The sequence below is a fragment of the Leptosomus discolor genome, chromosome 1, assembly GCF_034619465.1.
Source record: "Leptosomus discolor isolate bLepDis1 chromosome 1, bLepDis1.hap2, whole genome shotgun sequence".
Lineage (NCBI taxonomy): Eukaryota > Metazoa > Chordata > Aves > Leptosomiformes > Leptosomidae > Leptosomus > Leptosomus discolor.
Genome location: NC_141391.1, coordinates 217,686,669 through 217,701,006, shown reverse-complemented (window position 1 = coordinate 217,701,006; position 14,338 = coordinate 217,686,669). Strand labels below are relative to the sequence as shown.

At 49.7% G+C, this 14,338-nt stretch overlaps 1 protein-coding gene across 1 annotated transcript; it reads left to right on the top strand.

Annotated features, from left to right (window-relative positions):
- Positions 1-3,331: 3,331 nt before the first annotated feature.
- Positions 3,332-12,446, top strand: LOC104343774 (carboxypeptidase A2). Its single transcript, XM_009947739.2, has 11 exons — positions 3,332-3,396; positions 5,767-5,848; positions 6,709-6,843; positions 7,585-7,683; positions 8,291-8,392; positions 8,619-8,720; positions 9,454-9,564; positions 9,927-10,017; positions 10,414-10,613; positions 11,618-11,702; positions 12,259-12,446. The coding sequence occupies exons 1-11, from the start codon at positions 3,332-3,334 to the stop codon at positions 12,444-12,446; spliced, it is 1,260 nt and encodes a 419-aa protein (XP_009946041.1).
- Positions 12,447-14,338: the final 1,892 nt, after the last annotated feature.

Below are 14,338 nucleotides of genomic sequence, written 5' to 3'. Positions count from 1 at the left end.
ATTGGTTTAGGTCTTTGTTTAGGGTGCGGGGTGGATTTGGGCTTGGAGCGCTCGACATCGTGGCTGTGGACCTGCTGTGGTGACACCCCTGAGGATCTGGACTGCGGTTGTTCCCGGTCAGTGGCGCCAGACCTGCTCTGCACCTCTCGTTTGGCTCCCGTGGGGCTGTGCTGCTTGTGGTGAGCTCTGTCCCCCCTCCGCTGTCACCTTTGGCTTCTGGCTTGTGGTGGTGATGCACCCCTGCTCTTGCTGCTCCCTAATTTGCTCAGATGTTTTGGGCCCTGAGCACTACAGAGGCTTTCAGGATTTTGCCCGTAGGACTTACCCTGTGGTTCAAGGCTGATCTCCAAACCCTGCAGCGGGACTTTGTGGCTGCAGCGGGAGGTCACCGTGCTGCAGGGTTGAGTGGGGATTAGAAGCGGGCGCGAAGGTTTTGGGCTTAAATAAAGCTCCCTAAATGCAATGGGTGGAGGCCCCAGATGAGGCTGGTCAGGGCACTTGGAGCCTGTTGGTACACTTCAGGCCCTGACATCATGCTTGGCGGGTTCTCTTGGCAGCCTTTAAATCCGTACGGGATGCAGCATGAGTAATGAAGCCAGCTATAATTTTGCCCTAAATTAAGTCCCTCCTTCCTGTTTTCCGAGAGTGAATCCACAGGAGGTGATGTGGACAGTCTGTCGGTTCTTGATGAAACGCTGAGGGCCATAAGCTGCGGGTGGGATTTGACTTCCACCGGAATTACTGCAGAAGCAGGAAATTCTCATGGTGGTTCCGGTCTCTTAGGATAAACTCGCGTTATCTGGTTCGCATTGAGGGGAGTGGAGATCTGCTTCTTACCCAAGGACTGGGTTAGGTTAAACCTCAAAGACCTGGGGACTTGCAGGAACATACCCTGCCTCTCTGCAGTATGTTCTCCACAGTGTGCCCCCAAGATACAATAGTTTCGGAATGACTAATTCCTGTGCGTCAAAACAGGCAGAATCCCTGCCTGAGGCTCCCGTTGTTCCCAAAAACATGAGGCTTGGCCTTAAAAAAGACTTGCTTGGAGTCTGCTGTGGACACATGAGGAGAGGCTGCGGAGGTGTGGGAGCTGACTTGTAACTGCCCTGAAACAAAAGGGGCCTGAGGGAAGAAGATAAGGAGAGTCTTCCCCTTAAAATGACTCAAACACTTGCAAAGTACCCAGAAAACAAAAACTATAGTCTCGGGGTGGCTGGTGGGGAAGCTGGATAATGCAACCTGGTACTCAACGAACTGATAAGGCCAAGGTTTGCTCCTCTCTTGTGCGAAGGATGCGGGAGCCCTGTGGAGATGGAGGGGGCGGTTTCTGCTCCGGCAGAGATGAGAACTTGGTTTGTTCTCATCTTACCTGGTGAATGGTCCTTGCATATGTCAATGAAGATTAGCCCCCACCCAAATCCTGCTACACATCACCTGGGGAAGGGGGAAACTTGAGATTAAGTAGTGGGGTGGGTCACACTGATACAGTGAATATAAAAAGGGGACAGAAGTGGCACAGATTGTGGGGGGGAAGGAAGAAATATCAAACAGAAGGAAAGAGAACACACAGAAGAGTGCTCCTAGGAACCAGAGACACCCCCAGTTGGCTGGACCAACGCTGGAACGTGGAGTGGTCATTGATCTCTCTCTCTCTCTCTCCTTTTACTTTTGGGGACTACATATATACATAGGAGAATTATTTTGAGCAAATTCTTTTCGCCGAAGTTGTTTTGTTTGTTCAGGAGAACCCTCTTGCTGAAGTTGTTCTTGTTTTGTTTGTGAGAACCCTTTTGCGTGGCAAGTAAATTTGTGATTTAAACGAGCCTCTGGAATAATTGTTGTTGTTCTGGATGCACAGAGTGTGAAAAAAGGTCACCTTCCCCTAGCCCACTGAGTGGGATGGGACAAGAGGGGTAGGGTGGGAGTGGAGATGACAAAAGGGGTAGGGTGGGAGTGGATAATGGGGGAGTCTCCTCAGGGAGGTGCTGACAGATGATGAGAGCAGTCTGGATGAGATCCTCTGGGGACTGTCAGAGGCTTCCTCTCCTCGGTCTCCTGAGGTTGGTTACGGAGTAGCTGAACTGTCTCCCTCCTGCCCCATGTTAATTCCCAGGAACCCCATCTCTGGGTATGACAGCAGGGTCAGCCCCTGTCTCTTCCTCAGTAACATTTTTAGCGGGACGAACAAAAAGACTGTCCAACAGCCCTCTGGCCCTACCTGTCCTTCTGGGACAACCATGGCCGGGTGTCCCCATGACCAAAGGCAAGAGAGACACTTCCCAAAGCTCGGCCAGGAGGCTGCCGTCGCCGTGACTCCTTCAACGCAGATAACGACACCTTTACGGAAGGCGAACAGGATGGAGGCCGTTCCCTGTGGAGCGAGACGTAGACACAGTCCAGCACGAGAGCAAAGGGACCCAGAGAGCTGCTGGATCAGGGAACAGCCCTGCAGGCACTGTAAAGCTGAGGGGACCCAGCAGTGGGTGTTCCAGCGCTTCTTCAAACCCGTGTCACCTCTTCCTGAGAAGGATGCTTCGTTAGAAGATGATGTCTGGCGAGCCTGTCCGAGGAGAAGGGGCTAGCTGCAGAGTGGAGCTTCTCTAAGTTCCTGTTCACTCGAGGCTTTTTTCTCCTCCTACTATACAACTTTCGTGTGAATTTTGCTGCAACCTTAATTTGCCTGAAGCGCTGGCTGGATGGATCAGTAGGAAACCATCCCCGCTGAAGATGGGGAGGATGCCAGTAATTTCAGTGAAGAATAAATCGAAACTATCTGGCTTAGATCTGGAAGTGTGTAACTTGGATATAGGAGTGAATCTGTAGCATCGCCTTGTCCCGGTCTATCAGAGACAGCTTGTCGCATAGCAGGCAGGCCCCAGAGTTCATCCTTCAAAGTAATCACTCCAACGGAGTGTTTTTGCTGGAGGAAGACCTTGCTGCTGTCTGCCTCTTTGTAACGAGGAGTGGGCTACTAGAAATAAAAACCCATGACCAAGAGCTGGCGGGTAGAGCTCCTCACCCCTAGTGAGAGCTGCAATGACGTTCGGTTTGACTGTTTTCTTCTATCCAGCAAAATCTGTAAGAGGACGATGAGGAACTTTGTGGGCAAAGCTTTGCAAACAACTCCTCCCTTACGGGTTTAAATGTGGCAGTGGAAAATATTTGGGGGGGGGTGAAATTTGCCTCCTATCTGTTGTTTGCCTTGAAAGCTCTGATAAACATGAGAACTTAGTCACATGGAAGACAGATATGTTTTGTCTGAAAAAAGGGTTTCTTAATAAGTCCTGCATAAATTCACCTTTGCCAGGCTGAGCTGAACTTCACATCAAACATGAAGCTGATTTGGATCTTCAGTGCCCTCTTCGGGGCTTCCTTGTGCCTGGAAACTTTTGTTGGGTGAGTTATGCTTTTGTGGAAGACCTTGCATTTAAGGCCGTATTATCCAGCTGTTGTTTTTCCTGACCTTAACTTTACAAAATCTGCTTGGGGCACTTTCTTTGCTTTTTATGACTGGCTTGACTTGTTGCTTTGGTACTCCGGTGTTTGAAGGAACCCCTCTCCGCTTTCATTTGGGTTTTCTAAGGAGAAGGGTCCAGCTGCAGAGTTGAGCTCCTAAATTCGTGTTCACCCAAGGCTTTGTTTTGGCTTTGACTGTGCCTAGGGAGCAGTCTTGAGCCTTGATCTGGAGCTGAACCACACTGCAAAGCTCGAGTGTTCAGCTTGATGGATCTGGCACAAAGCAGAGCTGGAAGACCAGAACCTGCCCTCAGATCGCAAAGGTCACTAGCTTCCCTTTGTTTTTGAAGAGTCTCATTTCTCTTTAAATGCTTAATTCCTTTCAGAGCCTTTCTAAGCAATTCAAATCCTCATTTCCAACCATTCTAAAGGTTTACCTCTCTGTTGCATTGCAAAATTATCTCCTGGTGTATTTCCTCACAGTCTTACTGTGTAAGAACCTTAACAGAAGAGGTTAAAAAACCTAACAGATACTTCCCCAGATGTAGTAAGCGAGCACTGTATTCCAGTGAGTCAATCTCAAGATGTAAGGATTAAGAAATAACACACATAGTTTACTAAAACCCTAGGGTTTGTAAAGCCAGGAGAAGCTATTTCAATCATTTAATCTGGGCCCTGGCATAGTATAGACTGGATTCTCATGGATTCATTTCTCAGTCACGTCCAGTAGCTGTGGTTAATGACCCTCATCTCCTCACAGGAGAATCTAATCCAGAAATAAAGCTTATGGTGAGGGAGAATAAGTCATTAACGTGGTAAAGTTCTTTCAGTGGTGATTTAACTTGGTTCAACAAAAGCACCTTATACTTCAGCTGGCCAGACTGAGGAACCTTCTGTTAACGAGTGTCTCTTCTCAGCCGCTGAGGCCACCTGAGTAAATAAATACGCAGGGAACTGAGCTCTTATGCCGAGCCCCTTGTTCACCCTGGTTAAGATGTGGTTTCCAGTTCTGCAGTTATTCGCCTCGGTTTGCTCGGAGTCGTCTCCACCCTGCAGTGCTGCTCGCAGCAGGTGCGAGCCGAGCAGCCGGGCCAGGCCAGCCCACGGGACTCCACGGACTTTTCTGTCGTCTCCAACAGTGGCCAAAGGCAGATGCCTCGGCAAGAGAATGAAAAGAAACGCACCGAGAGCTTTAACCACCAAGTGCCGTTTGCCGATGCGGCGTTAACGCTCGCCACGCTTGCGGTAACCCCGGGCTGTACAGCTGAGGACCACACCGGTGCTGTTGGCTACCGCAGCCATCCCTGGGCTGCGCTTCCCACCGATTGTTCATTGTGGCTCCCAGGTTTCCTTCAGAATTCCCCCCTGCTTCTCCAGAGTAGGATCTACTGTCCCCCAACTGTCACATCCCCTTGTTGGTAGATCTTTATGACATTCCATCAAAGCATCAGGTGGAAGAGACCTCCAGAAATCTGTAGACCACCCTCCTGCTCAGCACAGGGCATGGACCTGTTCCCCCTTTTCGTCAGCATCTGCCCCTACCATGAAGAGTTTGAAATTTTTTGTAACTCCTCTTCAAGCAGTTGGAGGCTGCGGTGAGATCAGCCGGAACAAGCCTGAGCTCACCAGCCTGTCCTCGCGGTGCTTTTGCTTGTGCCTATTTTACCAAGCAGCCTGGAACATGGTGCATTTGGACGGGTTATATGGTTTGAGTGATCTAAAAACCACTTGGAGACTGTCCGTTGTGACCACTGTATGCTGTACAATGCATAGTCTTTAAGTGTGGAGGGAGGTACTTCCAGAGGGTGATTCATTCCACCTGGAACGGTGCAGGCCGCCCTCTGATGGTATCAGCTTCTGACCCCACAGGGAAACTTGTCCACAGTCTTCCACTAAACTGAAGAAAAGTGAAATGAATCCCATATTTAGTGTTTGCTGTGTGGTAGAACGCTCCCCAAACGTTTGATCATTTGCAAACTCAACCTGAATTTATTTTTTCTGCAAGCTGTTGACAAAAAAACCTCATGGATGCAAGACGAAGCCTTGTAGGCAGTTCAAAACTCGTCCACTTGATGTCTTGTTTATGATGAAAACTTAAAAATTGCCATTTAACTAGTTACTAACCTAGTGCACATAGAGCAGGCCGGCTGGTTGAACTCTTGGGTGACACTAAGTCAACTGTTTTAAAGAAGTCCGTACTGGCTGGTGGCATCCAAGTAACTACCCACCAAATTCATGATCTCAGTAACAAGGTGGTTCAACCAGATGCCTTTTTGAGACAGTTTCTGAAGACTTACTGATTTATTGCAGGCACCAGGTTCTCCGAATCATGACGAGAAACGAGGAGGAAGTTAAGAAGTTACAGCTCTTGGAATCGCTGGAGCACCTTGAGGTGTGTTGTCACCACAGAGGCACTTTTTAACGTTTCAGGCTGGGGTAGGACTTGTCAGGGGAGGACTTTGCATCGCGTTTGAAAGGTTTGTGCCACGCTGCGGCAGCTGCCATCAGTAGATTTACTGGTGTTTGATCTGCAAGTTCCAGTACCAGCTGGGTATTCAGGAGCGCCTGCGTTCATAATTCCTTCTTGCTGGGTTTACAATCAGATTTTAACTGATCTGCTCTTAATCTTAGGATAGAATAGCTTGTCTTTAAAGCGGGGATGCTGGTTTTGTACTTGTCTCCCAGCGTTGTGGGAGGAATTTATTCGTTAAGTCTGCACGGTATTGAAACAGGAAAACACGCTATAAAAATCTAGGTTATTACTGTTGCTATTGCCATGGGTGAGAATTTTTATTATCACTTGCTTTAAAAATATGAATTTGAATCGTCTAGAAATGAAGATTTAGAAAAGCCCTACTGAAGGAGAAATAAAAACAGTGGGTTTCATATCACCTACTACTGCAATGCAGAGCTTTTCTTGAAACTGTTTCTGTTAAAAGAGAGAATAGTAAAATAATCGTCACAGAAGACTAAAACTTCCTCTTGCTTATATGGCTGAAGCTCTGAAATCAGTGAAAAATCTGACTTTAGCCTCCCGTGGACCTTTGTTATTTTTTTGCTGAGTTTATCACGTGAACAAGTACAAGGTTGCGGTGAGGCCAAGCTGAAGAACGGAGCGTGCTGTAAGCATGGTGGGTCACAATCCTGCGGGAGTCGTTCAGTTTGGGAGAAATCAGCGTTTCCAAAGCTTCAGAAGAGCTGTTTGCCAGAACGCTTTCCCCAAACCCAATCCCTTTTCCTTTCTCTTTTCAGCTTGATTTCTGGAGAAATCCCTCCAGCCCTGCCCTCCCTGTGGATGTGCGAATCCCCGCTAATAGCGTCCAAGGAGTCAAATCCGTCCTGGAGGCCTGTGGGATTGAGTACTCCATCCTGATCGAAGACCTGCAAGTAGGCAATGCCGTTGGCACGTATTTACCTTTTCTATCCTTTGGAAACAAAGAGTGAGTCACAATCTGGCCTCGTTCATTAAGATGGACTCTTCTATTCTCTGCTTTCCATGACGTCCTCCCCTTAATTTTTGTAGTCTGTGGATTAATATCTCAAAGGCGGATCTGTGGATCGCTGCTGCACTGGGAAGCTGTGGAGATCACTCTGCAGACGCTGTCTGAAACATGACATCAATAAGCTCGTAGGCTCCAGGGGCTCTTCTGATAACCCCTGTGGAATTTCGTGGGGGCTTTTGGCCTCAGACGTTTGGGAATCACGACGCTAAAGTTACTCACAATTCAGTAAGCTGTGTTCAGAGTCGTTCAGGATCGTAACCTGAAAGGACTGCACACCATCGTGTGAGAGAAAAGTCACCCTCTGGGGCACTAATCTGACATTTCTTCCTGAGTAGCAGTCCCAAAACAGCATCTAAACCAGCAGCAACTTAGCAGAAACACTACTTTTTTTTTTTCTTTTCTCCCCAAATGCTTTCTAAAGCTATTCTTGCTCATCGTAAGAAGCGTTTAAAACGTAGTGCTGACCGTTTAAACACTGCTATTCTTGCCCGCTTCGCTACAGGTACATTGAGCAGAAGCATCGGTTTGGGGCTGGGCTCAGGATGCAGCACCACCGTTTCGTTAGCTGAGACAAAGGTTTGCAAATTAAGCAGGCTTTTCTCAACATTGGAGTGGCTTCTTTTAGGTTGTTCTAGATAAGGAAAAGCAAGATATGGCCTGCAGTCAACAAAGAGATCGCAGCAGCAACCTCTTCAACTATGGGACTTACCACACTTTAGATTCTGTGAGTACCTCAGCTTTGCGGGGAGATAATTCTTTTTTTCTGGCCTTTTTTCACACTGTCTTCCATTAAACATCCTATGTTAGGATCGAAACCATCTTTCTCGCTTCTTTTGACACATGGTTTTGTTTTTAAATTTATTCATTTTGTGGTCAGCACAATGAGCCAGCGCTCTCCCTAACGGAGGGTTGGAACTGGCAAGTGTTGAGCGTACTTTTTCATAACCTTTTCTGCAGAGTTCAGTCAAAACTCTTCCTTCTGACCCTCAAAAGAGACTGAGAAATAAGTGAATCTTGAAATAGGGAAATAGGAAACCTGTAGCTACCAAGCAGAGCAGAGAGTAAGGTGTTTTTATCATCTGAACTTCTCAAAGAGGGTTTGAACTTGTTTATTTCTGAAATAAATAGATCTTAACGATATAGCAGTGCTTCCTTCTACTTTGTGATGTTAGGAACAGCACTGACTATGCTGATGTAAGGTGAGGTGGGGCCCTGAAGAGGTCATAGTAATGAAGGCAAAAGGAGACAAAAGTAGATTTCCATCAGGTCCTACGGTTGTTCCGGGCAGTGCTCTACGTAAATGTGTATGTCAGCATGACTTTTCATTTCAGATTTATGCAGAACTGGATCATCTTGCATCGGAGTATAGCAACCTGGTCAGCAAGCTCCAGATCGGGGAGTCCTATGAAAAGCGGCCTTTGTACGTGCTCAAGGTACGACGTACACCACGTCAAAGCATGCGTGTATTACGCATCTGTAATTACACATCTGTAATTACACATACATAATTACACATCATCTGCATTACGCATATGTACACATCTGCATTGTAGACACAGCACAATTCAGTCCGAAGCATCCCAGTGTAAACGAGATGTTCTTGACTAAAAGGTGTCAGTGAGAGTTTTAAAACTTTCTGTTTTTTTTTTTTTTTAACAGTTCAGCACCGGAGGAAGCCGCCGTCCTGCAATCTGGATCGATGCCGGTATCCATTCCCGAGAGTGGGTCACCCAAGCAAGTGCAATATGGATAGCTAAAAAGGTCACTTGGTTTTTCTTTTGTTGTAGGAATGCCTCTGGCTATTTAAAAGTTTATCACGCCAGTGTGTGTTCAGCCAGCTTTGCTGCTGACTCTCCTTCACCCCCCCTTAAAGCACACCCGGCTCCAGAGGGAATATGGCAGCTGCCTAGACAAAGAATGGAAAAATGCTGTGTGTTGTTGGAGCAGCTGGGGAAAGTTGAGGTAGACAAAATGTAGTAGCTCAGGTGAAATTGTTGAGGACTGCTGGGCCGATAGTTTTACTATATAAATATATAAATAACCGAGGAATTTTTGAAGATGACTTTGCTGCTTCGGTCTGCCAACACAGAGAAACACTGTGTCGTTGGTCACCTTCCACAAAAGTGCCACAACTTCCAGCTCTGTATAAATAAGCATTTCAATTCTGCTGAAAGTGATGAGGCCACGAGAGAAGTGCAGCACAGTTTTATAGTCCCAACCTGGCTAATCCACCTCAAGCTTAGTGCCAGCCTTGGCCCCCATTCTCCAGGACAGGCAGGAGAAAAATTTGTGGCCCTCAGAGTAAAATAGTCAAAAAAAGATTCATTGCTCTCTCCAGGTCTAACGAGGAACAGCTAATGGCCAGCAGATAATTGAAGTTTCTTGTTTCCCTGCCCTGAAAGCCAGACTTGCCTGTGTACCTACCCGTGAGAGCGTAAGCAGGCGGGAAGGAAAGATGGTGATGATCCCGGTGTGCCATGTTGTCTCTGCTTAGATCGCCTCTGACTACGGGAAGGATCCATCCATCACCTCTCTGCTGGACAAAATGGACGTTTTCCTGCTGGCAGTCACCAACCCTGATGGATACGTGTACACTCACACCACGGTGCGTAAACACGCTGTGGGCTTAAGCTGGTGGAGCAAGCTGTTGTGCTCTTCCGAGCGAACAAGAAATATGAGGGAAGCAGGCCCTGAAAGTCCATTTCTTAACACCTTAAGAAGAAGTTACAAAAGACTTGGGCAGCCAAAGATACTAATGACTTGTCTAACCCATCTTAACCCACTGTAAATTCACCAGCGCTTCGATTTTTGTCCTTTGGCCCATCTCGGCCGTCAGCCCATCAGAAGCAATCCTAGGCTAGTGCCTGGGATCGCTTCCTGGTGAATGGCAACTATTTCTCGGCGGCAGCTTTAATGCAAGGGTTGAGATTTGCTCCTTTTTGAAGCCAGGGTGTTTCTTTGGTTTAGAATCGCATGTGGCGGAAGACCCGCTCCAAGAATCAAGGTAGTCGGTGTGTCGGAGTCGATCCAAACAGGAACTGGGATGCAGGTTTTGGAGGTAGGAATAAAGCTGCTGGATTCTGGCTGTCACTTAGAAGAAAGTTCCTTTTTATGTTCCCAGATCCTGTCACACAGGACCAGCAATTGCCTTAATATAAGGGATTTGGAAAGAAAATGGTCAAATAGGGTGGTAGCTGTGTTTTGTAAAGATAATTTTGTGTTGATTACTTGCCAGTGAGCACAAGATGAAGGCAGTAATCTGTCTCATCTAGAAGTATGTCCCCTGAGTATTTGTGCTCTCTTGCTGCCGTTTGTTTGAGCATTTATCAGCATTTAAGGCCTTGCCTTTGGCTGGAGACCTGCTCTTAGGAGAGCCCGGCTTTGTGTTGGTCTTTGACCTCTCGTGAATGTCGGTTCTCGCAGGTTTGCCCTTGTTCCCCCTTTGCACCAACAGGTCCTGGAGCCAGCAGTAATCCCTGTTCTGACTCTTACCACGGGCCCAGTGCCAACTCAGAGGTGGAAGTTAAGTCCGTTGTCGACTTTATTAAGAATCATGGAAACATCCGGGCCTTCCTCACCCTCCACAGTTACTCGCAGCTCCTGATGTATCCCTATGGCTACAAATGCACCGAACCGGCAGACTACGCCGAGCTGGTGAGACGTCGTGGCTTGGCTTTAGCTTCCTCTGTTCTGCCCAGCTGGCTTTCTGTCCACTGGTATTACAGTGAGACCCCAGGATAAAAACGAGCGGCTGAACTCTGCCGTCCGTCACACCCACCGTCTGTGAGAGGGAACAAAGCCCTAGTGCCACGCGATGCCTTTAAAAGAGAAATCTTGGCCATGTGCAAGCACGTGCCATCCCCCACCCCCACCCCCCAGCCTCAGCCCTCTTTGCTCATCCACGTTTCCTCCTCCTTTAATGACACCATCGCAGCTGTACTAATATTTTTGCGGCGGTACGGGTCGCACCGTCGTAATTCAAATACAAAAGGCCTCTGGAGGTCTCTCGTGCCACCCTCAGGCAGGCTTTGGAGGCAGAGACGGTTTCAAGGCTGGATTGGGTTGCTTAGGGCCTTGCCCAGCTGAGGTTTGATGAACTGATATTTCTAAAGACGGACTCCACAGCTTCTTCAAGCCCATCCCAAAGTTTCGCCACTCTCGTGGGGATTTTCTTTTTCCCTAAACGCAGTTTTCCCCCCTCTGGCAATTTGTTTGTTGCCGCTCGTCCTTTTGCCCTACTCCAAGAAGAGCCTGGCTCTGCTTTCTCTACAACCACCCATTCTGGCGTTGAAGTGAGCCCAAAGCTGACCACCGACTGTTGGAAGATCTCTGACCCCCTTGGGATTTTCTGGTCTCTCTCAAACCTTCTTTTGACCAGGCGGTTGGTGAGATGAAACACTGGATGATCGGATATAGAACCTGCCGTGATTTAATTCACCTACAAGGTCACCTTCCAAAAATCCTGTGGAAGCTGTGAGCGCTGTCACCAGGAGGAGTGATTAAGAAATGGATTGATTTAGTTTGTTGTAGGGGTGTGAAAGATTTTGTGAAAGATGGTGGAGATTTCCCTGAGTATGGTTCGGGTTGGCGAAATCTTAACGTGTAGTCTCATGAAGCGTGACTGCTTTCTGACTTGTCCTTCCTCTTCTCCTCTCCAGGATGCCTTGGGAAAAGCTGCTGCCAGTTCCATCCGGTCCCTGTACGGCACCACCTTCACAGTGGGGAGCATTTGCACTACTATCTGTGAGTGCTGCGCTAGTCTGAGCTTTCACGGGCTGTCCCAGGACAACAGTCTCTGTCCCCTCCACGAGGGTTCTCCCTCTCGGAAGCGGTGATGCTTCTGTAGAGTGACACCACCAGGCAAACATCGGAGCTGAGTGTTTGCGTAGAAATACTTGTCCCTCGCAAATCATGGAATCACAGAACGGTTTGGGTTGGGAGGGACCTCAAAGACCATCCAGTTCCAACCCCAATGCCATGGGCAGGGACACCTCCCACCAGACCAGGTTGCTCAAGGCTCCATCCAACCTGGTCCTGAGCACTGCCAGGGAGGGGGCAGCCACAGCTTCTCTGGGCAGCCTGTGCCAGTGTCTCACCACCCTCACAGGGAAGAATTTCTTCATAGTATCTCATCCAAATCTCCCCTCTTTCGATGTGAAACCATTACCACTCACCCTATCACCACACTCCCTGATCAAGAGTCCCTCCCCACCTTCCCTGTAGGCCCAAAGTATAACAAGTAGGACGGCAGAACTCAAATCAATCCTCTCTTCACCCCTCGGGCTCTTCTCCCTTTCAGACCAAGCCAGTGGAGGCAGCATTGACTGGAGCTACGATTACGGCATCAAATACTCGTTCGCCTTTGAGCTGCGAGACACGGGTCGCTACGGTTTCCTCCTGCCGGCCAACCAAATTATCCCAGCGGCAGAGGAGACCTGGCTGGGTCTGAAAACCATCATGGAGCACGTGCGAGACAACTCGTACTGAAAGCAGGGGTGGGAATCAGCTGCCTGTAGCAGCAAGCTCATAATTCCTCTTCCCTCCAGCCGTGATGATGCGGCACCCGGCTGAATAAAACCCCGTGTGCATCCCCCGCTCCGGCGACCCGTGTCTGCGTGTAAAAAGCACTTAGTGCTTGTCTTGTTCGCCACATCTCTGTGCACGTGGGAGAGCCCTTAGAAGATTTTTAGGACGCAGTTGTGGTCCACCTCGATGAGACACAGTAGGAACAGCGGCGAGGGGAGGATGGAAGATGTGAGCGCTTGTGTGGCTGCGGAGATGTCAGAGTGACCTCGGGGAGGCCTTTTCCCACCTGGCTAAACCAGAGGTCAGCTGAGAGACTTGCCTTAGGGCGGAGGTTGAGGAGAGATTAAATGCTGGAGCAGAAAGGTGGGCTGGGGAAGGAGGAGACACTCGTCCCCTAGCTCACGGCTGCTGCAAGCTGTCCTGCCTGGCGCCTGCTGCAGCTCCATCTCCACCAGTAAATGCAAAACGCATTTCCTCCGGGCGACGCTAGCCCTTAGCCGCGTGTCGGGCTCCTGCAAACCCCCCTCCTCACCACCAGCCCTGCCACCAGCGCAGAAACTGGCTCCTTGGGGCGGAGGGGTGAGGGTGCAGGTTTCCTAACGTGTGTCCGAAATGCGGGGTTTGAAAGCCCCGGGAACTCTTCAGAGCTGCTGAGGCACTTGGGTGATAAATTAGAGCATCTAGAAAGTTCAGTGCCCCACGGCTGCAGCGTGGCTACGGCAAGGGGGATTATGTGAGCCTGCCTTGCGGTCCAGTACCGGCCAGTGGCTGTTTAGACAGGGAAGAATTTCCTTTTTTGTGCGTAACAGCTCCGTGTTGCTGCTCTTGCAGAGCTGGGGGGGGGATCTGGCAGAGCTCGCTGCTGGGGGCTGAACGGGCTGGGGCGGAGGGCCTGATGTTAACCAGCGTAATCCAGGCGATGAGACTGATTAAAGGAGTTTAATTTCCTTTAACGAGCCTCAGCACGCTGCGGGGCCACCGAGCACTAATGGGAGGGGGGGGGGGGATGTCCTGGACTAATGTCCCCATATATTTGTCCTGCCCCTTTTTTCCCTCCTGCGTTTGCTCAGTGGGCCTGGTTAGAGGGAGGATGGGAGGTGGGAGGACACCTGCTGGCACCCAGCGCGGCCCTCAAGAGCCCCCCTCCCTCCTTGGGTTGTTCAGCCTGCTAATTTCTCGGGGATGAAGAGCAAACAGCTCAGGGCCACGCGCGGGAGCCACCGAAGGCCCAGAGATTAGCCATCCCTGCTGCTCTTGCACTGATTATCAAATCTAACTGGTTTATCTCGATGTCCTGTGTTCCCCCCAGCAGCTGGTGAGTTACTCACTCCGCCACGAGCTCGGCGGCAGCGCAAAACGCACCTGACCCGGCGGGTAAAATGTTAGTTCAGACTCAAAGGACATGAGGCTGTTGGTGGGGAAGGCGAAGGTGCAGCTGAGGCATCGAGAAGCACCACGTGGGTTTGGTTTTGGGTTCGCTGTAGCCGTTTTGGAAAGCAGACCCCAGCGCAGGGCAGCGAGTGCTCCCCACACGTGGCCCTGTCGCCTCTGCTCGCAGCCCCGTCTGCTTCCCAAACTACCCACCCTTCCAAAATCCCGTCCTCTGGCTGGCGATAAACACCCCTGGTAAAACCCTGGTGACAGGGAGGGCCCAGGGCCCAGGGTTGGCTCCTGGATCTGGCCAACCTGCTGCCACCAGAGCGGGGACCTTGTGGCAGGCGGCGGGCAGGAGCCCGAGGAGCCTCAGCCAGGCTTGTAGACCTGTGGCCTCGGCCTGGCTGTGAAGCTCCATCCAGCCAAGCAGGTCTTGAGGCCACCTGGCCCTTCTTCTTCTAAGTGTGTGTCTTGGTGAC